We start from the raw sequence: 26,415 nt of genomic DNA, 5'->3' as shown, positions 1-26,415 counted from the left end.
CATTTGGTGTTCTGATTATTATGCGTTGGGAGGAATTTCTTTTCTGGTCCAGTCTATTTGAAGTTCTGTAGGCCTCTTATATGTTCATGGGCATCTCTTTCTTTAGGTTAGGGAAGTTTTCTTCTATAATTTTGTTGAAGATATTTACTGGCCCTTTAAATTGGGAATCGGCTCTCTCTTCTATACCTATTATCCTTAGGTCTGGTTTTCTCATTATGTCCTGGATTTCCTGGAAGTTTTAGGTTAGGAGCTTTTTGCATTTTTCACTTTCTTTGACTCTTGTGTCAATGTTTTCTATGGTATCTTCTGCACCTGAGATTCTCTCTCCTATCTCTTGTATTCTGTTTTTGATGCTTGCACCTATGTCTCCTGATCTCCTTCCTAGGTTTTCTATCTCCAGGGTTGTCTTCCTTTGTGATTTCTTTGTTTCTATTTCCATTTTTATATATGGGATGGTTTTGTTCAGTTCCTTCACCTATTTGCTTGTTTTTTCCTGTAATTCTTTAAGGCATTTTTGTGTTTCCTCTTCAAGGTCTTCTACCTGTTTATCTGTGTTCTCTTGTATTTGTTTAAAGAATTATTTATGTTCTTTTTAAAGTCTTCTACCATCTTCATGAGATGTGATTTTAAATAAGAATCTTGTTTTTCTGGTGTGTTGGGGTAACCAGGGCTCACTGTGGTGGGAGAATTGGGTTCTGATGATGCCAAGTATTCTTGGTTTCTGTTGCTTATGCTCTTGTGCTTGCCTTTTGCCATCTGGTTATCGCTGGTGTTAGCTGTTCTTGTTGTCTTTGACTGTGGCTTGTCTGTCCTGCAAGCCTGTGTGTCAGTATTCCTGGGAGACCAGTTCTCTCCAGGAGGAATTTATGTATGGAGAGCTGTGGTACAGGGTCAGCTCTAGGGTACAGACAGAAACCAGAAGGATCCTATCCCCAGCTGATCCTTGGTTCCTGTGTCCTGGTGGCTTTGGGAAGGTCTCTCTTAGTACAGGAATTTGAAGAGAAGTGGTGGTATTACCCGTGCTTGAAGGTTTGCAAGCACTTCTGGGAGACTAGCTCTCTCCTGGCTGTATTTGTGTATGTAGCTCTGTGGCACAGGATCAGCTCTGGGCACAGATGGAAACCAGAAGACTCCTGACCCAGGCACCACCTCCGTTTCTGTGTCTTGAGGATTCTGGGTAGGTTCCTCTGAGAAGCAGTGGTGATCCTACCTGTGCTTATGGGGCCTGTCCACACTCCTGGGAGGCCTGCTCCCTCCCAGTGCTATTTTGGTATGGTTCCCTGTGGCAGAGGTGTGCCATTACCTCTTAACTGTCAACCTGGGACTGTTTTCTTAAAGCGAAGTCTTGAGAGACTGAGAGACAGAGAGACAGCGAGACAGCGAGACAGCGAGACAGAGAGACAGAGAGACTGAGAGACTGAGAGACAGAGAGACAGAGAGACAGAGAGGAGGGGGGAAGAGGACCTCCCTCTCTCATCATTTGCACCCACAACCAACTTCTATTCATTCCTGTCCACTCTCATCCAATCCCACGTCTCCTATTATCCCAACCTCCAACACTTCTGCCCACCCCCAAAGCTCCCACTCCCACCCCCAACATCCCACAGACTTCATTTACTCCTTGTTCAGAAAACTATACACTCCTGACAGATAACATACGACCTCTCAGTAGATGAAGCAATAAACCATTTACATACACTGGGAGACTGAGTATCGCAAAGCTGTCGTTCCCCCTAATTTATAGATCCTGTGCAGTTCTGATAGCCTCTTTCTCTTAGAACTTGACAAAGTGGTTCGAATGCTTATGTGAAGACAAAAAGTTCTCTGATGCAGCCAGGTATTCTTAGCAAAGAACCAGGTGTGAGGACCGATTCTGCAGGTGGAGCGCTCCATTGTAGCTTAGGAAGAATAAAGTTAAACCAGGTAAATATACCAGGATCGTAGTGTGACACAAAGATAGATCAGCAAAGAGGTCAGTGGAGTGGAAGAAAACAGGAGTGGAGATGGCTCACAACTCAGAGTGTGTACTGCTCTTGGGAAGGACCTGGGTTCAGTTCCTAACACATGAACTGAAACTCTGCCTCCAGGGAATCTCACTGTCCCCTGTCTGCCCCAGAACTGCATGCACATGTGCAAACCCACACTGGGACATCATACACATAACTACAATAAGGTAAACCTCAGCAAAGGAGTCAGGATAAAGAACAGAAACCAAGCTATGCCTAAAACAGGTGCTCTGCTTATAGAAGAGGTGCCAGTGAAAGGCTGTGCCCACAGCCTAGCTTGTGAGTTAAAGACAGGGTAGCCATGAAACATTTGGTGTAAATGTGGAGGCTACCTTGATGGCAAGGAGAGATCTTTTATTAGGCGTGTGTGTGTGTGTGTGTGTGTGTGTGTGTGTGTGTATGATGACCCAGGAGGTAAAGCATGTGTGTGGAGGTCAGATGACAACTTCGTGGAGTCAGAGCTTTCTTTCATATTTACATGGATTCCAGAAACTTGCCCAGGAAAAAAATTACTTAAAAAGGGACACAAAGAGCACTGACCCCAGGGAAAAGTTAGAAAAACTGGGTACTTTAAAATCATGTTCTGTCTAACCAACCAACCACCTAGCATATACCAAAGAGCCTAGCAAAAAAGCATGACATTCTAAACTCAGAGCCCCGAGAACGGCTCATAACTATTTTATACACAATACGGAGAGTAAGGTTATAGTTCATTTCCTTGCCAGACCTAGAAGTGTTACAACGTAGAGGAACAGCGTTGTGAAGTACAGGTAAGGATGCATGCAAGGGTTCGTCCATAAATAGCTGGGAGGGAAGCACAGCGCAGTGGATCCTTGAAAACATAACTGTCTCACCAAGCAATGATACTGGCCATGACCTAGCAATTCCCTCCCAAGTATCTACTGTCTGACATGCATTCCCATGTGTATACCAAGAGATGTGTATCCACGTATTCCTAACAACATTGTTCATAACAGGCAAAAAAAAAAAAAAAAAAAGGAAAAGAAAATCAAAAAAAAACAAACAACCCCCACACCCTGAACACAGGAAAAACACGGGATAAATTCCATGGCTGCCTCTGTCTCCTCAGAGGTTTAGTCCTCTGAGGTTCAGTCCATCATCAGCATGGCGGCACGAAGGCAGGCAAGGTGCTGGAGGACCTGAGAGTTCCACCTTTAGATCCAGAGGCAGCAGGAAGAAGAGAGGGGCCACTAGGCCTGGCTTGGGCTTTTTAAAACCTCAAAACCCACCCCCAGTGACATACTTTCCCTAACAAGGCCACACCTTCTAATATTGCCACTCCCTAGCCACCAAACATTTAAATCTATGAGCCTAGGGCGACCACTCCTATTCAAACCACCACATCCCACTCCCTGGTCCCCATAGGCTTGTGGCCATCTCAGAATACAAACATGCATTCAGTCCAATTTCAAAAGTTCTCAGAGTCTGTAACAGTCTCAACACTGTTTAAAAGTCCAAAGTCCAAAGCCCGTTCTGAGACTCACGGCAGTCTCTTAAATGTAGCCCCCTGTAAAATCAAAACTGAAAGCCAGATGACATACTTCTAACATACAATGGCACAGGATATACATGACCGTTCCACAAAGGCAGAAGAGGAGCAGAGTGAGGAAGCAAGGGGCCAAATCCTGGCTGGGCATACTTCAACTCGCTATCTCCATGCCTGATGTCAAAGCTCTCTTCAGATCTCCAACTCCTCTCCGCTTTGTTGCCTGCAGCACACTTCCATCCTGGGCTGCTTGCAGCTCTCCTCAGCAGGCATCCCACAGCTCTGGCATCTCCGGCATCTTGAGGGCTACAGGGCAATCCAGACTTCACCTTCATAGCTTCATGCAAAGGCCTCGCTAGGCTTCCATGCAAGGACACTCCTGATATCTGCCTGGCCTCGGTGGCTTTGCTTAGCTGCAGAGGGAGATCCCATGACCCCTTTCTTCTATCCTTGTCTGGAAAGCCAGAACTATGTTTCCGCTGCTGTCAAGCTCTGCTGCTTGCTGCGGCTGGAACATGGCCCTGTGTTCAATTACATCTTCACCAGCTTTCTGTCTTCAGTGGTTTTCCTTCACTGTCTTTAGTTCCTTTTCACAAGTCAGAAGCTTAGCTGGGCGGGTCCTGTACTGTGGATACCACTCCCTTTATTCCATTTAGCATCAGGTTTTCCCTAATCTGTTCATGTCCCCGAGCACAGGATTTAGCACCGTTACACTTCCCGGTGCTAACACTGTACATTTTGTTTTTTCTTGCTCAGCTTGCTCCTTTTCATCCTAGATCTGCAGAAAAAAAAAAAAAAAAAAAGGTGTATCCTATAATTCCAATAACATAATTTAAAATTTCTTGTGTGTGTGCGAGTTTTGTCCTCACGTGTGTGTGTTTGTGTGTGTGTGTGTGTGTGTTGTACCTGTGTGTCCAGTATATGAGAGGTCATAAGAGGGCACTGACTCAGCTAGGACTCCAGTTCAGGTGATTGTGAGCTGCTGTGTGGGTGCTAGGAATCCAACCCGAGCACTTGAGTGCTCCTAACTACTGAGCCATCTCTCTATCCCCTTAGATAATATTTTAAAACTAACCAAACCACAATATTTGTTGATGTTTTAAAAATGTATAAAGAAAAGGTGGTATAATATAATAAGGGGCGGTTCCTATGGAGGTCAGGATACTGGTTCCCCGTCTGTCTGTGTCAGAATCATAAAGCCCGAACCTACTTGAGAGAAAATCAGTGGCGCTGAGCTCAGAAAGCTCATTTGAAGAATCAGCAGCTCTGTGGTGATCTGTTGCTCTCCTGGGGGTAGGCGAAAGATGTAGGGTGGGCTCCCAGCCCGTGTCTGGGGAACCAGTGTGGCTTGACTGTGATGCAAATGTGCACAGTAGGAGCGTTTCAGAATTCTAGTTCACTTCAGCTCTACTCTGTGTCTTCCTCACCTTAGCTCCTGGTGCCCAGGGTTCTAAGCCCCTCCTTCCTTAATAAAAGGACTTTCAATTAGTCGCCGCGAGATCATGCGGGCTGGGAGACAGTCTTTCCATTCCAGGCAGAGTGCTCCGTCTCTCCTAAAAAGCCACAGCTTGCCGATAAGGAATGTCATATCTGAGTTCAGGGAAACTGAGTTACAGATGCACTTCAAAGGATAGACACAACATCTGTGAGTCCCCACATCACCCCACTGCCATTAAATTTTATTTGGAAACCAATGTAATTACTGTAATCTTTCTTATTCCATGCATAGCACTTATCTTATTTTGAAAGCAACTCCCTGGAGAGACACTCATAAATCCTGCTGAAGTAATTATGAACTTAATGTTTGAGTTTTGCAGGCAGAGATGAAAATGTTACCCTTTTATGACAAATCGGAGCACAAACAAATCCCTAAAGACCGTGCAAAATTTCAGCTTGGGTTGATTTAATGGGACTATGGGGTGAGGGCGAGAGTTTAGAATGAGGAGTCAGGCAGCAGGACCTTGAGAACCCAAAGGGAAGTTAAATCTGTAGGCTCCGGGTGATTGGTCAGCCTCCAGGTGCGTGACTTATGTCTCCCCTCGGCTTTCTCTAGAACACCATTGCCAGGCAGCTCTGCCTACAACACCCTACCCGGCCACGCTGGCTCCCAGGAGGCTGCAGATGGCAAAGGTCAGTCGGTGATCAGTTCCTCCACAGGCAGCCCTTTCAGGCCCTTCTCCTCTACTTAACTGAGATAGATTGGTGACTGCAAGATGTGTACACTAGGTTATACAACAGGATGCTTTGATATGTGTTCACATTACAAAGTTATTATTGTGATAATGTTAATCAAGTGTGTGTGTGTGTGTGTGTGTGTGTGTGTGTGTGAGTGTGTTAGATTTGATAGGTATCCCTTCACCCCCACCAGAGTCTCATGAGTTTGAATGTTTGCCCTATAGAAAGCTGCACTGTTAGGAGGTGTGGCCTTGCTGGAGGAAGTGTGTCACTGTGGGGGTGGGCTTTGAGGTCAGCTCTGCTCAAGCAGTGTGACACCGTTTCTGCCTTGCTGCCTGCATCAAAATGTAGAACTCTCAGCTCCTTCTCCATCACCATGTCTGCCTGCATGCTGCCATGCTTCTCCACCATGGTGATGACTGACTACCTCTGAACTGTAAGCCAGCCCCGGTTAAATGTTTTCTTTATGAGTTGCTTTGATCATGGTGTCTTTTCACAGCAACAGAACCCTAACAGTGTGTGTGTGTGCGTGCGTGCGTGTGTGTGTGTGTGTGTGTGTGCATGGTATATGCATATGTATTTGATTGTATATGTATGTGCATGTGTGCATATGTGTATGGTGTATACATGTATGTTTGGTATGTGCACAGCCAGCATGTATGCAGAACGCTGGCATCATCTCTGTCAATGCGTTTTCTATCTATGGGGCACCCACAAGGGCTAGCTCTGAGGAATGGTGAGTGTGAGGGATGCTGAAGTACCTGTGGGTCAGGACAGGTGCTCTGCAAGTGACAAAGCCCCAGAAGCTCCTGAGAAGACCTTCAGGAGAACTCCTGAAACAGGAAGCCAGAGCCAGGAGTCTTTGCTGAGCTCTACGCCCTGGCTGGTTTGGGTTCTTGCCTCGGCTCCTTGTCCCCAGCCTCCCTCAGCACCAGGATTCTGAGTAGATTCAGAGAAAATTAAGACTTTTGGGTGGCCATCTAGCATGGTAGGAGGAGCCAGAGACTCACTCACTGCTCTCTCCTACCCCATGAGAAAATGCCAGGCTGAGATCTTTCTTGGCACTGAGCTGTACTGCCTTGGCTGTGACACAGAGGGTAAGTGAAATGGCTTTTCTGGATCTTCAATGTGTCAGCTGTTGAGTCATCCATTTCAGTGATGTGCAGGAAGTTTCCCCCTGGGCGTCTAGGCTCCCACAAAGATATTATCATCTGTGGTTGGAATCCATGCATTTATATCAAGCTCTGCTCAAATATAATGAGAGAAGAATCCTATTCTACCGTCTTTCCGCATCTTCCTCCTCTACTTCCAGACTCCGGGGTATGCCGCATTTGGTTTCCACTTGTCTGAGAAGGCGAGACCCCTCTCACAAGGAAGAAACCATGTTCTACATGGTTTGTAAAAGCGAGGGTTACTCTGAGATATTTCCCTCTTCTTCCATATTAGTTCTAGACTGTGCTTTCTAGCAGAGTCTGACAAAATTCTGAGCTCTGCTGTGAGTGTTCCTGCCAGCAGTCACGCTCCAAACCGGGTCCGTCCTGGAAGGCGAGCTGGGGCTGGAAGGGATGAGACGGCGGCGAGAAGGAACGGGGCTAGGACAAAATATTCTGATCAAAACCCAATGTTTAATGAATTACTCAGTTTATATAGCGTGGGAAAAAACCCTTCCCCCCAGCCCCAGTCTTGGGGCCTGTAGCACAGGTGCGAGCAGGTAGGCGGAACTTCGGGAAGATGACTCTGGAGAATCTTGGAGCTTATCAGCAGGGAGCGGCGTCTGCCCTGAAAGGCGATTGTTTTGAAGAGCACTGGCAGGTGCAAACAGTAGAGCTGGCTTGGCAGGTCGGAAGATACCACCGCAGGTGGCCCAGCGCTAGAGGCTGTAGAGGTCTGGACCAGCCTGCTTCGAGGCTGGAAGGAGGCTACACTGCTGGACACTCCACGCTCAGATGAGATACCAAAGAATCATCTGCTACTCAGTCTTGGTTGCTAGTCCCTCCCACTCTATCTTAGCCATTTGAAGTTAACAGTAGATATTTTATAATACATTAGTTACATTAAATATATTAAATACCATAAGTAGTTTAATAATATATTAAACCCTCACTCACCTTCAGCATTTCTATACAACCGAAGAATGGCTTTCTTTATACAAAGGCCAAAATGGTGACGTGTAGGCTTGCTGTCTGCATGGTGTTCCCTTGACATCCTAGAGCCTTTTGTCTCTACCTGCCGGCAAGGAGTCAGGGCTAAGGAAGACACACCCATTCTTTCATCCCTTGATCCTGGAAGTAACATTTCTTCCTCACACTCAGTGTGAGATCAGAGCTCTTACTGCTCAGCCACATCCTGGCCACAGCTGCACTCTGGAGAAGGGGACAGCTGCCGGTCCTGCCACCAAGCCTGACTCTGAGGAAGAAACAAAGAGATCGTCCTGCATAATGGCCATCTCTCAGAGCTGAGTCTCTAAATGGCTAATAATCACAAACGATATTTGAGCACACCATAACGTACCTGGTATTCTGCCCATTTGATGAACGATTTAAAGTTATACCATGCTAATGGGGAGAGCTGGGTGGTGGAGAGAGTCGCTCTGCAGCCTGGTGGGCATGTGCTAACTGATAGAGATAAAGATCTTCTATGTTGTCATCGGGTGGTGCTGACACCCTCTTTTACTAATAAAACTTGCCTTTATGAGAAGAGTTTGAGATGGAATTTCAGTGTTCCTCTACAGTTTGTTGATACACAATGATAGGAAAGATAGCCATTTACATTGTGGTTAAAATCAAGCAAGATTTTGTTCCCTTTGCTTTAAAGAGAAAAACTATTTAAAACCCACTATGCAGCTTAAAGGCAGGTCCAAACTCTCATTGGTGAGTTAAGGAGTTGGCTCCCGTTGTTTACAGCAGCAGTTCTCAACCTGGGGTTGAACAGCCCTTTCACAGGTGTCACCTAAGACCATATCAGATGTTTTCATTATCATTCAAAACAGCAGCAAACTTAGTTATAAAGCAGCAACAAAAATAATTTTATGGTTGGGGTCACCACACCATGAGGAGCTGTTTAAAAGCGTCGCCATGTTAGGAAGGTTGAGACTCACTATATAGGAAGGCGGAGTTGATAGGGCCTCTGGCCTGGGTGCCACAAATCTCATTCCATTTACATGGCTGTTTGTGGCCTTTAGAAAACCAGCGAATCCTAGTGATGACCTGTGGTCTGATGGCTGTTGCACAGGTCCAGAGGTAGATGGGTGGAGGTCCAAGAGGGCCCCTTTTAATCATTCTGTGACACATTCTCCCTACTTAAAACTTCAGAAAGGCACAAGAACTAACCAAAACGTCTTGTATGCCATGTCTTGCCAGCCTAGTCAGGAAGACACTAATGCTGTGAAGAAACACCATGACCAAGAAGATGACATTGCTTCTCTGTTTCCTGCCAGGCTGGGGTTAAAGCGTACTTCCTTGCCGAAGCCTGAAGGGCCGTGAGGATGTGGCCCCAGTGCCACCTCATATTTCCTCTTCATTTTATTCATTGTCTTCCAGCTATATTATCTTCACTTGAAAATGTGCAAACACCAAGCCAGCTTTTGCCTGGAGACCCTCCCCCACTGTTCTTTCAGGAACACAATTACCTGAACTCTACTTTCTCTCTCTCTTTGCTTACCTTTGTCTCTCTGAAACATAAGCTTCCTGCAGCCAACAGCTTGTAGTATTTGTTATGAATCTTCAGTGTCTTGCACAGAGTTCAAAAGAAAGCAGACCCCCTCTGTGATAGTCTGTCTTGGTCGTCAGTTTGATTGGATTGGCAGATGCCTAGATTAAGCGAGAAGGCTGCTGGGTGTGTTTGTGAAGGCTTTTCCAGCTGAGTTTAGATGGGGGCAGAAATGCCCTCACTGAGTTTAGTCAGCACCACATGAAAGCTGAGGGTTTGGAGGAATGAAATGAGGAAGCCCCTGGCTGAGGTTTTCCTCTCACTTCTGCTTCCTGACTGCCACATGGTGACAGCTTTGCTTCTCCATACATCTTGTTACATGTTCTTCTGTCCCATTATGGACCCAGAGCAATGACAGAAGCCACCATGGAATGGAACGCTGAAATAAGAGCCAAAAGAGGCCTTCCCCTAAGTTGATGTTCTCCAGTCTTTAGTCTTACAACACACCCTACCAGTGGTTATTGTTGACTCTATCATTTCCCACAATGATTCTCTCTCTCTCTCTCTCTCTCTCTCTCTCTCTCTCTCTGTTCTGTTTGTCTTTTTAATTTATTATTCTTTCATATGTTGCATCCAGAAGGCAGTTTCCCCTCCTTCCTCCTCTCCAAGTCCCCCCTCCCCCAATCCACTCCTCTTCCATTTCTCTTCAGATTTCCAGCCTCTTATGGATGTCAAGCAAAATTGCAATAAAACTAGGCACCACCTCTCATATCAATGCTGGACAAGGCAACACAATGATACTTTCTTACCACCCCATGTAACAGTCACTAGAGTGGTAACACTGTAAATACAATGGCTGAGCCGGCCACAGTACTGCTTATGAAGTTCTTGTCCTAGGTCCTTGATGGACTGAAGCTGGGTAAAGCCCAAATGTGCAATGTATGGACATATAGTTTGAATAAAAGTTGGTACTAAAACTGGGGTTGTTGTTCTGAAGAACTTGACACTATTTTGATGTTTGAGGAATGGGGAATATTTCGGAACTGAGGACTGGAAAATCTATTGAATGCCGTAAGCAGTGTCTGGGGGGGGGGGCATTCTAGTGAGATGCTGAAAAGTAGCAGCGAGAGCAGTGTGGATGGGAAGGCCCAGCACAGGAAGCTTCAGAGGGGAACAAAAATTCTATTAATGGTGCTATAGCGGCCATTATTTGGCAAATAAGCAAACTGTATTCTGCCCGTGTTCTAAGCACTTGCCTGAAGCTAAAATTAAAGCTAGCAGACTCATTTCTTTGGTGGAAGAACAAGACAGCATAACAGAGTATGGACCTGCTGGTGCTGATTCCTCTCATACAGATCTATGATGAAAAGGAGCAAAAAATGGGCAGAAAGAAAAGAAAATGTACAATTTGAAGATGAATGAACACTCCAGAAGCCTGATGTCATTGAAAAGTCAAGTGCAAAAGAAGAGGCTATGATTGTTAAGGAAGGCAGCACATTACAGAAAAGCCTCCAGCTTTGCATTAGAACAACAGGAAAGGTGTCCTCAGGACAAGATGCTGTGCAGCTAAAGCTCCACTTGTGAAAGGAAAAGCCAAACTGTATGTTTTGGGGGGACAGGTCCTAGAAAGCAAACACACACAAAAGCCGATGCTAATGCTGTTCATACGGGAAGAGCGCATTCCAAGCTGGCAGCCCAAGGGACGAGACATCCACATGGCATTGGTTTGGGAGACAAGGTGAAAGACTGGAGAGGTTATAGATTCTTTCTGCACAGTTTTAGAGAGATCCTAAGGTGAGCCGACACATGCAAGGGTCAGAGTGGCTCTGAGGGGAGGCCCTGAGGGACCACAATGTGCAGGTGTAAAAGCAAAGCCTGGGAGTTGGCAGACACGCCAAGATGCTGGAGATGCCAGGTTCATGAGATATCTGTCACAAAGTACTGCACAGAAGGAGCAGAACGAGAGAGAGAGAGAGAGAGAGAGAGAGAGAGAGAGAGAGAGAGAGAGAGAGATCACAAGTAGGAAGCTAGCAAGCTAGAGGGAAAGAGAAACCCTAAGCCTTTTGAAACTGAAGCCCTATATAATGAACATGGAATTATTATTATTATTATTATTATTATTATTATTATTATTATTATTATTATATTATTTGTCTTTGGTTCGGTCTTTCCTCACCAAGCCCCCACCCTTCCCTGTTGGAATGAGAATGTACATTCTGTCCCATTGTATGTTGGAAGTATGCAAATTGCTTTTTATTTCACAGGGGCCACTGTTAATAGATTGCTTTGGGTTTGAACTTCTAACGGTGTTGAGACTGTTGAAGACTATGGGGACTTTTGTGTTACGAGATGCCAATAAGCACATAGGGAGCAGACAGCCCAATGTGATGGTGTGAATGAGAAATGTTTCCCATAGGCTCACATATCTGAGCACTTGGTCCGCAGCTGGTAGCACTGGAGGTTACTGAGTCTGTAGGAGGTGCAGCCTTCCTGGAAGCCGCATGTCACCTGAGGATGTAACGCGTCCCTGCTCCTCCTACTTCCGGTCTGTTTCCTGTGTATGTATAACAACGTAACCAGCCACTCCTTCCCTCACAGGATACACCTCCCCCGTTGCCCAAATGGACTGTGGAACCACAAACCAAAATGAGCTTTCTTCCTTAAGTTGCTTTGGATACAGGATTTTTATTACAGCAACAGAAAAGTAACTGATTCATCAGACAGAAGATAACCATGGAGCATTCACATTTATAGTAGGAAAATGATGGTGACTGTGATCTGGCCCGAGAAGGAAAGGGGGCAGGTGTACTGCTGAGTCTGTGAGGGCTGCTGCGCGCCCCCCACCCCCACCCCAGGTGTAGGAAAGACCTTTCGTTTCTCACCAAGGTGGGGCATCTTGTGGCTTCCGAGTGCTGTTGCCTTTACTGTAGATATGCCTTGGTACATCAGAGTTCAGCACTTCCTATCTGATACAAGCCCTTAAAGGTCTGTTGGGGTGGAGCCGGGGAGAGTTTCCCACTAAGCTTTGCAGGGGAGCCTGCACTGCTTCTCATGGGACCTTCCTTGTTTGCTTGTTAGCACTAACAAAGACAAGGTGTAGTGTGGGGTCTGGAAATAGACTGGGTGCCCGCAGTCCTCTCTCCTCCTAACATGGCCCGTCCCTCTCAGGTCTCATCCCACTGTGAACTTGACAGCCATGGCTGCCTAGGATGTGCAAGGCAGAGAACAAATGAATGGAACTGGCCGCAGGGTCTCCTCGTTGACTTGGGGTGTGATCTAGCAGATCATAGGAAGGTTCCAACACTAGGAATTAATTGTTTTCTGGCTAATTTGCATGCTTTGTTGTGAGAAAAATCTACATTTCTTTTAAACTACAGAGGAAGAGAAAAAAAAAAAGTATAGCACCGGCCACCAATAAATCTGGGCAGAGTGATAGGCTCTTGGCCCAGAGCTGAGGTCCCCACCATCCTGCTGCTGACAGCTATGGCAGACCCTTGCCAGAAGGCCCTGGAGAATCCCAGGATGGGTCCTCTGACTCAGAAACAGCAGTATCCCTTCCAGGTGTTGGGGAGTCTGGTTTTCTGTTTTGATTTCCCTGGTTTAAATTAGGAAATGGATGAATAAATAGATGTGTTTGCCGGAAAATATTCGAGTGTATGACAACGGTTTCCAAATCCCCACAGAGCCTGGACACAAGGGAGCCTTGGCAGCCAAGCCTGTTATTAAGAAGGTCACAAGATGCCATCTGTGACTGCGTACACTTTCCAGTTGAAGCCTAACACAGCCTAGGGGTGGCTGCAATGGATTTTGCCGAGAGTGTAAAGCTGGCACTCTCTTGTGGACGCAGCACTGACTTGGGTAGGCTGTGTGAGGAGGCTAGAGGTCTGCCCCAGATAGAGGCTGGAGCTACATAGCTGAAGACAAGAAAGATAAAGCATCGTTCTTGAGTCTGTCTTTAATTATAGCTCGAGAACATTTTGAGACTGCTCACGCGTGGCTTTCCTAAATTTTTTGTAGCTGATGTTAGCCACCTTTAAAATATGGCAACAGCTCTTTTATTAAGGCACATAAAGAAATGTTTTATTTACAATGTAATAAAAAAAAAGTTGAAAGAATATGACAATCAATTCCAGAACTCTCTGATGAACTTTATAACTGTTTACATTTTGCTTTATCAGAATTTCTAAAATATATTTTCTATTACATTTTATTTATTGGGAGGAGCATGTACCCTGGCGCACACGTCAAGGTCAGAGGTCAGTTTTCTGGAATGTATTCTCTCCTGCTGTGTGGTTCTCAGGCTCTCTGGCTCATCAGAAAGTGCCTTGGTCTGTTGTTCTCACCTGCCTGAATGTATGCTAATACTTGCCAGGGCTCTTTGTTGTGCTATTAGGAGTGAATTAAAGTATATTTTTACACACATGCATGTATGTGTCTTCTGGAGGTCAGAATGCTTTCATGTATAACCATGTACTATTATAACCTAAACCTTTACCAATCATAGAATAGTGTGTACCTCATATACACACTACTGAATGCCCAAGTCTTAGAAATCTGCCATCTGCCCCAATGACTAACGAATACCTAAGACAGTGATGCCTGGTGGTTTTGAGACACTTTGGAAAACCTGATGAAAGTCCTTCAGAAAAGTCTTCAGAAGGACTTTTAACTCCTTAATGGCAGTCATTTTGAATCCTTACAAGGTGTTCAAGGAGAACAGATTAAGTATTAATCCATTTAAATTTCAACCCTCTGGGTACATACACTGTACACAGTACTCCCAAAAGGACAGGCAGGACAGACAGCACTTTATCTTCATCTCCCATCGGGACCTTTTTTCCTCATGAGCCTTCATTTAAGTTTCAGGGAAATTAGGTAGGAGATGGATGGCTAGCCTACCTGGTGAAAACTGAATGACAAACATCACTGCACTTGTACTAGGATTCGGAAAAATCTTCCCAAACTGGAGTGTCTTCAACACAGCTATGCTTATAAGTCTATACCTGCCTTCTTGACAATCTGCAGTTGAGACCAAGGGTGTGTGGTGTTAAGGCAGCACAGTAGTTAAGGACCCGGTTTGCTAGAGGCTACTGAGGTAGTCTCATCAGCAACACATCCCCTCTTGGTTCTGGTTCCACACCTAAGAAGCACAGAGATGGACAGAGGCTAGTAAATTAGGGTAACAGTAAACATCTTTAATTAAAAAGCAAAGGTCAAGATGCAGTCTTTTGTCAACTGTGAGCTTGCAGGAAAAATGAATACCCAAGCATATTCCAGAAGATAAGCATTCACAGTTCTCCTTCACAAAGTCTGAAGAAAACAAGGCTTTTTGTGGATTACAGCCATGGCTGACAGTTGTATAACTCCATCACTTTGAGTGCTGAAAACCACTCAAAGGTATGGTGAAGTGGGTCGGTGCAGAGTGTGGAAGCTATAAGCCACACCTGAACATCTCGGAAGGTTCAGGGGCAGTGCAGCCTTCATATATCAGCTTAGTCTCATGTTCCTTCTGGTTCTATGAGGAGGGAATGATGACACGGTGTCCCAAAAGAATGTCCCAGACATGAAAATGCCTGTCCCTCAGCTGAAGCTTTGCTGTGAATTTAAGTGCCAGCCACAAGTTTGCCCCTTACTAATCTGTTGGTCAAGGACTGATGGGAAACTTGGTCAAGGACTGATGGGAAACTTGGTCAAGGACTGATGGGAAACTTGGTCAAGGACTGATGGGAAACTTGTGTAGAGTTGGAGTGGTTGTATAACTAAGGCATTTCATACTGTTCCCCTCTTCTTCTGCACACAGGAAGACTCCCTGGTATAACAAGCCCCTCCAGGGACAGCCCACTGAACGTCAAGCACAAAGTGGTATGTTCTGACTCTTCCTAAGAAGCTTTGGATAGTGCAAGCAAAAGATTGAATATTGCACATTACTCATGAAAAGGCAAACAAAGAGGATGAGTTCTGAAGATGAATATTCATCAAATAGTTATTTCTGGGTATTATGTGTGTGTGTTTCTATTAGGGGATACACATGTAGCCAAGGTTACCAACTCTAAGCAATTGGTCAGGTTGAGACCTTATCACTAACTTCACTTTGTCTCCTTTCCATGGGTGGCAATAATCACACATCTACTTGTCTCTGATTATAAATTCCCAAGCAATGAAGAGACTATGTGTACTTTGGGCTTTTGTGTAAGCTTGAGACTGTTTGAGACTATGGGAATTTTTGAAGTTGGACTGAGCAAGCCTACAGGGGGACAAGGCATGGAATGTGGTGGTTTGAATAGGTTTGGTCCCCCATAGACTCATGTGTGTTGAATGGCCCATAGGGAGTAGCCCTATTAGGTGTGGCCTTGTTGGAGTAGGTGTGGCTTTTTTGGAAGAAGCGTGTCACTATGGGGGAGGATTTTGAGACCCTCTCCTAACTTCCTGGTAGCCAGTCTAGATGCAAAACTCTCAGCTCATTCTCTAGCACCATGTCTGCCTATATGTTGCCATGCTTCCTGCTATGATCATAATGATCTGAACCTCTGAACCTGTAAGCCAGCCCCAATTAAATGTTTGCCTTTATAAGACTTGCCTTGGTCATGGTGTCTCTTCATAGCAATGGAAACCCTAACTAAGGCAGAGGTTGGTACCAGGGACTGGGATATTGCTGTGATAGGCCAGATCATGTGTGTGTGTGTGTGTGTGTGTGTGTGTGTGTGCACGCGCATGCATGTGTGTGTGTGTGTGTTTTAATTTTCTTAATTTTTTATTTTCTGAGGATTGTGGATTTGGGGACTTTGGATTTGGAAAGCCATTAAGTGATTTAAGTGAGATTTAATGGGCCACCCTAGTAGGAATATGGAAGACATTGGTGCAGAGGGTGATTTGAACTCGAGATCATTCTTAAAATGTTTGGGTGAAGAATGCGGCTGGTTTTTGTCCTTGTCCAAAAAGTCTGCCCAAGGATAAGATAAAGATATTAATTGCATTGATAAAGAAAGTCTCAAAAAAAAATCTGGCATAGACTTTGGCCTTTGGATTACTCTTATGAAAAGCATTTTTATCAAGCATAGCAAACTTAGGAAGGAAAAATACAAAATGTAGAGTTCAAAGAATAAAGGGGCACAGGAAGTCGAATGAAACTAAATTCTTTGTTCAAGGATATTGAGTGAAATTAAGGAAGTGGTGACCTCAGGGTAAGGTCCCAAGCTAAATTTAAGCATGTGCAGATGTGTGAGGGAGAGTTTTATAATGTTAGGCATTATTATGACCTGGTTGTTGTTTTCATTTGGGTATAAGGAGATATTTTATGTGTCAAATTGACAAGGGATGGATTGTGATGGCTGTTCTCATTTTTTCAACTTTATTAAGATCTATAATGAAAAGCATAGGTTCAGGAATGCTGCTACTCACCTTTAGTCCCAGGAGACAGAGGTAAGCAGATCTCTGAGTTCAAGGATAGCCTTGTACAGAGCAAGTTCCAGATAAAGAAAAGCATTAAGTTTAGGCCTGGTGGTATACACCCTAATATCAGTGTTTAGGAGACTGAGCCATGCAGATCTGTGAGTTCAAGATCAATCTACAGAGAAATTTCCAGGATTTAGGCAGTGAGGGATTTGGAAAACAGAAAGTTGGCGATAATGTAATAGAACAAGAGCGCCATGTCCCAGCTCCAGCAAGCAGTAGACCTCAGCAGCTTCAGCCATGTGGCTCTGGCTTTAGAGTCAAAAATAGAAGGGACTACTGGGACAATTGACACTGGTCAGCTGAAGCTAAGAAATTAGTGGTGATTTAGAAGAGACCAGCATCACTGAGGTGAAATCTCCTGGGAAGTGTTTTTTAAGAGCACAAAGAAGCTGGGTTCCATACTCCAAGGTTATAACTCTTACTGCAGCTGAACTTGGTAATATATAAGAATCACGAGGGTGGTACTGGTTTTGAAGGCATGAAGGGGTCATGAAGAGCAGCTGAGACTTGGTACCATGAGAGGCCAGGGAAGGCCATTGGTGAAGGTGAAGCCACAGTTGCAGTGATGGTCCAGGACTGAATGGGTCATGCAAAGAAGTTGAGGCTTGGCACCATGAAGAGAGCCTATGAGAGGTTACTGATAAAGCCTAGTTGCAGTGGAAGATTTCAGTGAATTGGAAATGTCAGTACCATGGGATGATCACAAAGAATAGCAGCAGCAGTGGAGTTGAGTCACCTAGACCCTGGTGTCAACTAGAGCTGGAGAGGTGACCCAAGACCTTTGGAGGAGCCCAGAAGATCATGTGTGGATCCCAGACACTGGAACAAGAAGCTGTAATGTTGAAGTTGCCTTGGAGACCCCAAGATGTTCGAGATGCCAGAGCTGTGGGATATCTGCTGAGGAAAGCGGCTAACAGGGAGTGGAAACAGCCCAAGAGATTTGTGCTGCAGTCAACAAGGATAAAAGGAGTTGGAGATCTGAAGAGTGCTTTGCCATCAAACATGGAGTTTGGAGGTTGACCAGTTGGTGTTTTGTCTTGCTTTGGTCCAGTATTTTCTCACTATGCCATTTTGGAACGTTAATGTGTATCCTGTGATACTGGAGGTGTATGATCTGCCTTTTGACAGTTAAGATTCATCTGCTGGATCAATCTCAGCAGAGATTTTAAACTTTGGAACTCTGATATTGTTGAGACTGTTATAGACTATGGGGACTTTTGAAGTTGAACTAAATGTATTTTGCGTTGTGCTATGGCTAGGTTTGGCCCCTATAGACTCATGTGCTTGGATAAGCCTATGGACGCCTGGAAATGGAATGTGGTGGTTTGAATATGCTTGGCTCAGGGAGTGGCACTATTAGGAGGCATGGCCTTGTTGGAGGAGGTGTGTCACTGTGGGGGTGGGCTTTGAGACCCTCCTCCTAGCTGCCAGTGTTTTCTGGTTGCCTTCAGATCAAGATGCAGAACTCTCAGCTCTTTCTCTAGCACCATGCCTGCCTGGGTGCTGCCATGCTCCCACCTTGATAATAATGAACTGAATTTGTGAACCTGTAAGCCAGCCCCAATTAAATGATTGCCTTTATAAGAGTTGCTTTGGTCATGGTGTCTCTTCACAGCAATGGAAACCCTAAGACAATGGGAAATTCTTTCTCTTTCTCTGAGGTAACCAAAATTACATTTTAGTTACACTTCTTATGAAAATCAATATTCTTGTATGTACATACCATATGTCGCTACATATGTGTGTGCCCAGCATATTGACCAGATTAAACTAGATCTTACCCTCTTTAATATGTCTTTTTATAACAATATTTTATGGGCATCTTTCGTTGTTAACAAACATAATCATTTGTTGTTTTAGCTAATGGACACATCCTTCTGACTGGTTACATCAAAATTTAAAAATATCCTGTATCTGCAAGCATTTAGCATTTTTTCATTTTCTTTTTTCTTATTGTTTTTATTTGGTAGATATTTAAGTTTTATATTTATAATTATTATAAACTTTTATGATAATTAAAAGTTGAGAATGCATTTATGCAATGGTCAATTCGCCTTCATGCATTCCCAGAAGTGAAATTCTTGGGTTGGAAATTAAGCTCAGCTTAATTTTTTCACAGCTAAATTCCTTCTCCTGGACTAGCCTCATTGCTTCTTTTCCTATATTCTCAGACCTGCTTTAAACCAGGCCTAGTGGGACATGCTGTGATTCCAGCACTCAAGGGAGCCCAAGTCAGGAGGATCACAAGTTCAAGGGTAACCTGGGGAACATAGTGAGTGTGGGGGCTTCCCCCACAAAGTGTTATTGAAGATAATTATAACCTTAATGTTTTCCCATTTGATAGATGGAGATACTCACACTTTCTTTACCTTTCTTTGATATTTTTCCCTCATGTTTATTGGTTTTGTGGTTGTTTATTAACAGTAGTTGATTCTCTTCTATACAAGCCACACTTTTTGAGCAGAGTTGGACACTAACAGAGAACAAACCATTGCTCCTGTGGGACAGGTGAAGTCTGGGTTCTCTACGCCTCTAGTCACAACACTTTTGTCAACTTATCAACCTGAAACTTTTTAGTTTTATTTTTACTTTTTAAAAATAAACTGTATTATAAACACTTGCAAAGAAAAAAATCAACGCAGTAATTTTTACATGTATGCTTCTGTTCACGGACTTTAATATATGTAAATGTAACAGCATTGAACTTGAGCCAGCGGCACTAACGTAGAGCTTCGTTAGCACAGCTTCCCTGTGTGGCACACCACTGCTTTCATGTGCTTATGGACACTAAAATCTCTAACAAGAAAACATAAAAAAGAGAAAATGGAGTTCTAAGGAGACTGCAAAAGGACAGCTAATTACCTACCCACAAGAGAACATGCAAGGCTACGCTGGCTGTGCTCCGCCTTGGCGCGAGTGCACGTGGCAGGTGATTCCACGTTGCCCACTCCGTGTGTGCTGCTCAGTGACCTCAAGAATGCTGCATTAACCTCCAGGTTACGCACAGATTTATCAAGTAGGTGAAGTCCTACATACGGAATCCATGAGTAATGAAGCATGACTGGGTATTGCCGTTGCCCATGTTCCTGTTAGGATTGGTTCTTTTCGGGATTTCTATAAGCTATTTACATTATTATTGGACTTCTTTGCTTAGCTTCAGCTATAAGTACTTCCCCAGTTTTGTCTTTTCATTTTACTGTAATTGCCTGGTAGAGTGGATTCTGATCGCAGTGTCAAAACGTCATTTGAATAAGGATGGGGAAACAACTGATAAAGGAATTTTATTGCTTGTTTACTCTTGTGAGACAGTTTTGTTGTTGAATGTGTGTATGGTATATGAGTGTAAAGGTATACATGTGTGTATGGTACATGAGTGTACAGGTGTACATGTGTGTATGGTACATGAGTGTACAAGTGTACATGTGTGTATGGTCTATGAGTGTACAGGTGTACATGTGTGTATGGCCTGTGTCTATTCCCCTCCCCCACCCTCTGACCCATCCTCAGCAGCACAGTTATAGACAACCCTCCATGGGTTTGTTGTTGATGGTGGTATTGTTGGAAGCAGTGGTGGTGGCGTTTTGTTTTTTTACATTTTAATGTGGGTACTGTGGAGCTGAGCTCAGAGCGTTTCACACACAGACTGATCTTCTTAGCCAGGTTTGGGTTCTGTTGTTTGTTCTGAGACATAACATTGCTGTGTAGCCCGGGCTGTTCTCAAACTCAGGATCTTCCCGTCTCAATTTTCCCAGGGCTGGGATCTCAGCTATGTACCCATACCTGGCGTGTTTGGTATTAATTCCTAATTCTCTCTTCTCCAGGCACATCAGATTTGGGGTTCTCAAGTCCCTTGTCCAGCATTTCTAGCTTACAGAGGTCTCCGTAGGTCCCCCTGTAAGTTGCTTTTCCTGTCCACTTGCAGTTTTATTTTGACTGTTACCTCCCCCTGCTCTTTCCGTGCCTTCCAGGGTCAGAGGCCGTTTAATAAAGCCTCCTGCCGACACACACATTGCTACTTCATTTTATGAGTCTCAGCAGCAGAGAGAGTAGGATCAGATATGACAGGGGTGGAACATGCAGCTGACACATTTGCCTTTCAGCTGCTCTGAGAATAAGCCTTGTGCAGGCTGCTACTGCTGCGGCTGAGGGAGACTGAGGGAGAGTTTGGAACTACTGATTTAAAAAGCGCTTCAGAGTGTCAGCCAGTTTCAAGGGAAGCCTTGGCCCACCTTCAATCATAGCACTCAGGAGGAAGAAGCTAGCCAATCTTTGTGAGTTTAAGGCCATCCTGGTCTATGTAATCAGTTCCAGGACAGCCAGGTCTACACAGTAAGAAACTATCTCAGAGAGAGAGAAAGAGAGAGAGAGAGGGAAGGGGAAGGGGAGGAGAGAAGATGGGAGGGGAAGGAAGGGGAGGACAGAAGAGAGGAGGATGGTGCATAGTATGTAGCTAATACCTATAACCCTGGAACTTGGGCTGAGGCAAGGAGAATCAGGACAGAAGTTGAGGGCCAACTAAGGCTATGTGAAACCCTGTTTTAAAACAAACAAACAAAAAACAAAACAAAACAAAACAAAACACCATCAAAACTAGAAAGAAAGACATATAGGGTGCTGGGGATGTAGCTCCTGTGCATGACTTGGGGTTCAGCCATCAGTAGAGAAAACAAAACGCCAGTCGCTTTCCTTCTTATTGGTAGCAGACATCGCTCACCTAAAGCTCTTAGGTACTGAACGTGTCATCTTCTTCACTCTAGGTATACAGCCCAAAAAGCCAGGCTTTGATCTCCTCGTGAGTTACAGGAACAGAGGGAAGGCCCTGCTAAAACGGGTGAGAAACTTGTTTGCCATTCAGTACTGGGTGTATCTGCAGGGTGCATGTGCTGAGGTGTAGGGTGCTTAGTGTCCTCACAGGAGTAGCCCTTCCTTTGTAATCTGCTGAAGGGTGGGTGGTTCTGATATGAGGGGCCCCAAACACTTCAGGTCCAGACATGTCCTGTCTGTTGTTTAGGAGGCAGGCTTCAGACAGTCTTTGGGGATGGGAGCTCTTGGGATCTGCCTATTGTGATAGATGGATGCATTAGGTTCCCAGATTATCCTGCCTTGCTAAGACCCACCCTGTGTGCTGAGTATCCCAGTGTCTGTTGTCCCCACGCTCCCTGCTATTGCCTCCCCTGAGCAGGACTCTTACTGGCCTGATGGTCAGACTTTCTCAAATCCCAATACTTTTAAACAGGATGTTAAAACAAGGGCTCTTTTATGCCTTAGAGTTCTTGAAGAGGGTCCTTGCCTTGGAAGCACAGGCAGCCTGAGGTCAATCCCCAGATAAAAGCTGGTGGTGGCGGCACCAGCTCCGGATTCCTTGTGCTAAGGAAGCTGAGGCAGGTGAAGGGAACCCTGAGGCTCACTGGCCAGGGAGAGACCTCATCTTCAGAAATGAGGTAGATGGCATCTGAGGATCAAGAGTTGAGGTTTTTTTCTGAACTCTACAAGCACATGCATACCTGTGCACACACACACACACACACACACACACACACACATGCATATGCATATGCATGCACAGGTATGCACAAGCACACACACACAGGTACAAGAATACGTATAGGCATGCAAACACTCAGAGGCAGGCACACACACAGGCATGTACACACACATATGAACACACAGGCATACACGGGAACACATGTTAACCCACACAAACAGACATACACACACATGAATACCCAAAATGCACAAACATGTATGTGTGCACTTGCATATATGAGCATGCCCATACACATGAACATACACATACAAGAACACATGGAGAGGAACACATACAGGCACACACATGAACACATACATGCACGCATAACACACACAGAGGCATGCATATACACATGAACACAGATAAACACACACACACAGAGGGCTCTCACACAATTCTCTGTTTCTTCTATGTGCCCTACTAACTTCATTTATTATAAAATAAAGCAGTATTTTTTTGTTATCATACAATTTTATTAGAGCCTCTCTTTAAGTTGAATCTATAAACAGCTTAGCTTTATGCTAAGTAATTGAATGTGTGATGTCATGAGTTCGGTATGCTATGTGTTAGGGAGAAAACAATAACTTGGTCAATAAAAATTTTTTAATGTTATTCAAGTAGCACCTAAGATTGTCACAAGAATACCAATTATACACACATGTCACTTGGAAAAGGCTGGTCTGGGTCACCAAATGAACCTGGTAAATTTATCTAACAGGGAAGGGTGGGATGGCTTTCCTTGGGTCGCAGACAGCTAAGCCTACTTGAATGGTAGCGTTCCAGAATGAAGCATCCGCTTTAGCATCTGGGGAATGCCGGCACACTAGAAGGCAGCACCGCAAGGGAGGATGCTAGGACCTAGAAGCTGTGGGTCCAGTGAAAGTTCCTGTGCAGTCAGCCACGGACCTGCTTCTCGGGTGGGGGAGGGGCTCACTTCTGGGAAAGGAAGATGATTTCCTGAAAGTGTGCTGGTCGCAGCTTCCTCCTGGGACTTGTCTGAGGGAATGATTAACTACAATTAAATAATTCGTTCTTGCTGCGTGGAGTGGCACAGGTGCCGGGCGATTTCATTGCCAATCAGTGTCAGAGCTGTGCTGAGGGACGCTTGTCTTCCTCTCCTGACCCCTCCCCTAAATCCATTTTCATACATTCTATTGTGATGTACTAACAGTACGAAACCATCCTCCCCACGACCCTCCTCCTTCCCTGTCACATTCGATAAATATGGGGCAGTTATCTGACTAATGTTGAGCCAGAATCCTGACCAAAACCAAAACGGCTTTAATGAGTAAAGCAACATTTAATATTTTCATTTTTTATCTGTATATCTATGTCTGTACCTGGTACCCTCCCAGGCCAGAAGGCTCCAGTCCCCTGCAAATCTAGTTACAGATGGATATGAGTTACCACGTGGGTGCTAGGAATTGAATCTGGGTCCTCTGGAAGAGCAGCCGTCCCTCCATTCCTCACATTTAAAACATTTTAAAACAGGTACTGATATTTTAGGGGAAGGTGCAAAAGCCACTCAGAATTGTCCATTTCCTGCCAGTCTGCCAAAATTCTTAGGTTTAAAAACATTTACTTGGTGACCAGCTCCATTGGAAACTCTCCTTGAATTCTTCATGTTCTTGGGACCTGACTGAAAAGCAGAGAACTCACACCCAGGATTGCCTGCTGGTTGGTTGGAAGTGGGAAAGCGTAGCAAGGGTTCCTATCAGTGGAGGATGATGAAAGGGCCGAGACAAGACCTTGAGTCTTTAGGTTTCTTAGAGTTCTTGCCTTTCTAAATCCATCTTGCTTATTGATCTGTCCTTCCTTTTATATTTTGGGCAGATAAACCAAGCAGCAGACCAGGCCAAGGTGATCCACGTGGGAGAGGTTTATTATGCGGGGATGGGGGGGCAGCGAAGCAGGTAGAAGGGTAGGGAAGAGGAGAGAGAGAGAGAGGGAGAGGAGGAGGTGGCTTCCTCTCTTATACAGAAAATGACGTCACACCAGTGGGGGTGGGAACTGAGCCAAGTGGATTGTGGGATAGAAGGTCATGGTCCTGGCAACACAGGTCAAGGGTCACATGGCTAGGCGGGGCTTGCAGTATCCTGGTGCTAGCACTTCCTGACTGAGGTACAATATATGAAACAGAAAGGGTTTAACTTTTTTTTTTAAGATGGAAGAAAATGCAAAAGCGATGCCTGGCCCTGCTCATGAGTGATGTCTAGTTTGAAAGAGGCAATTTAATTCCTATTTTTGTGGGAACAGTGATCTTTGTGGATGAGCGAGTGTTGACAATTGAACCATTTCTCCCTCCAGCTTCAGCGACAATGGGATTATGAAAACAAGTTGGGCTCCTCAGAGGACTCAGAGACGGATCGATTCTCCTCCAATACCAGTGGAAGCTCAGGGCGCAAATTCAAGTGATTTCAAAAAAGAAGCCACAGACCTAGAGCCCTACCTAGTGTCTGTGTTAAGCCATCGAGACAGGAGTTCCAAGGAGGCTTTGGTGGAATGTGCACATAGGGAAGATCTTGCTAGAAACTTCCCTGGGCTTCCTCCCTTATTCCTGAGTGTGTGTGTGTGTGTGTGTGTGTGTGTGTGTGTGTGTGCGCGCGCGCATTGATGGGGAAGGGGTTTGTCATAAATATGATTAATGTTCCTTTACAAACTGCCCAGGCTCACATTCTGCTGTTAGAACCTCACAAATGATAGTATGACCTCTACCATTGTGGGCTCCAGAGTTATGTAGCCTGTCCTCTACCTCAGAGAAAGACTTTTCTGTTTCCTCTGTGCTATGACCCAGAAGAGAAGGCCCTCCTCAGTCCGCCTGTAGAGTTTCCCTCCACTCAGGGAAAACTGGCTTTGCTGCTGGCTCCGCCTTCCTCGGTGCCCATGGGCCTGCGCCTCCCTCTACCCTGGCGGGGTCCCCTCGCAGCCCTGTGGTTGCCCTGCCGGAGAGCCGCCAAGGGACCTGGCAAAGAAGGAGCAAGGCCACGGAATAGTTCCCTCCCACTGGCAGCCATTCCTCTGCCACCCGCACCCCAACCCACCCACGGCTTCTGTTGAACAGGAAACACAAACGTTGCACCCTAACCCCCTAGTCGCACCCCCAGGACCCAGCCCATATTATGTTTTTTCCCTTAGCCCCAGGTTGGACTAAATACATTCGCTGGGAGCCATCTGGTCTGCTTCCCGGGAACCCTTCATGTGGTTTCCATTAAACTCGCCAGAACCGTGCATTGAAAATGCAGCCCTGGGCCACTCCGGAGCCTCCAACAGTCTGCCCTGCGCAAGCAGAACGAGGGGACCTCTGGGCAGACGTCCAGGCTGGCATCCAAGGACCATGCCCCAGTGACTGTGCGTCGCCACTCCTAAGAATGCATTTATCCATGGCAAGGCTTTCTTAGTGCCCCTGTGTTCAGTTTTTGCTACATGCAAGCCAGAGTTTGTTAGAATTCTGTTTCCATTCTAAAAATCAATGTCAACAGCTTTACAGACAAATTTACAGAAATAACCTGGCCACAGCAACTCAGCGTGGCCAGCACATGGGGAGGGCTGAGTCTGCCTTCAATGCAGACTGTCTTCCTCCCTGACTCCCCTACCCCCATAGGAAAAAACAGAACAGAAAAAAAAAAAGTTAGCTTATGGAAAAATACTGACTCAGGCAGTGAATTAGGGTTTATAGTACAAGATAAAGGAGACAGGCCGGTTTAAGGACTCATAATGTGCTGTATTTGGAAAGTTCCTTCAGGTTTATCAAAGATGAGTCCGTTTATTGAGGAGACTGGAAAAAAGGAGGGGTGCGGGAAGCAGCCTGGGACCAGCCACAGGCACTTCCAGGCAGCAGAAGGGACTCTGGTCAGAAGGAATGAACTTTTTGTCCTGTTTTGTCCAGGGTCCTCCTTTTTCTCTGTCTCTACCGCCAGCCTAGGTTTCCCTCCCTTTTTTACTTTGCTTTCTTTCTGTTCTCTTTCCACCTCCACCCTGGCGTGGGGCGTGGGGTGGGGGGGTGGGGGTGGGCCGGGGGGGGATTTTCTTTGAGATTTTAAAATGAAACCAGGTGCTCCTTAAAACAAAGAAGTAGTAACAAGGCAAGCCGATCCAAG

At 45.3% G+C, this 26,415-nt stretch overlaps 1 protein-coding gene across 1 annotated transcript in view; it reads left to right on the top strand.

Moving 5' to 3' along the window:
* C20H4orf51 (chromosome 20 C4orf51 homolog) overlaps nt 1-24,733 on the top strand; it is a 38,215-nt gene extending 13,482 nt beyond the window's left edge. The window contains exons 2-6 of the mRNA XM_021219947.1: nt 5,567-5,643; nt 15,137-15,198; nt 20,610-20,682; nt 21,546-21,619; nt 24,626-24,733. Of these exons, the coding sequence (XP_021075606.1) occupies nt 5,567-5,643; nt 15,137-15,198; nt 20,610-20,682; nt 21,546-21,619; nt 24,626-24,733 (394 nt within the window). The remainder of the gene's footprint in view (nt 1-5,566; nt 5,644-15,136; nt 15,199-20,609; nt 20,683-21,545; nt 21,620-24,625) is intronic.
* Nucleotides 24,734-26,415: the final 1,682 nt, after the last annotated feature.

Source organism: Mus pahari, chromosome 20 (genome assembly GCF_900095145.1).
Source record: "Mus pahari chromosome 20, PAHARI_EIJ_v1.1, whole genome shotgun sequence".
In the NCBI taxonomy this organism is placed as follows: Eukaryota; Metazoa; Chordata; class Mammalia; order Rodentia; family Muridae; genus Mus; species Mus pahari.
The sequence above is the reverse complement of the archived record's forward strand: the minus strand, read 5'-3'. Positions and strand labels throughout refer to the sequence as shown.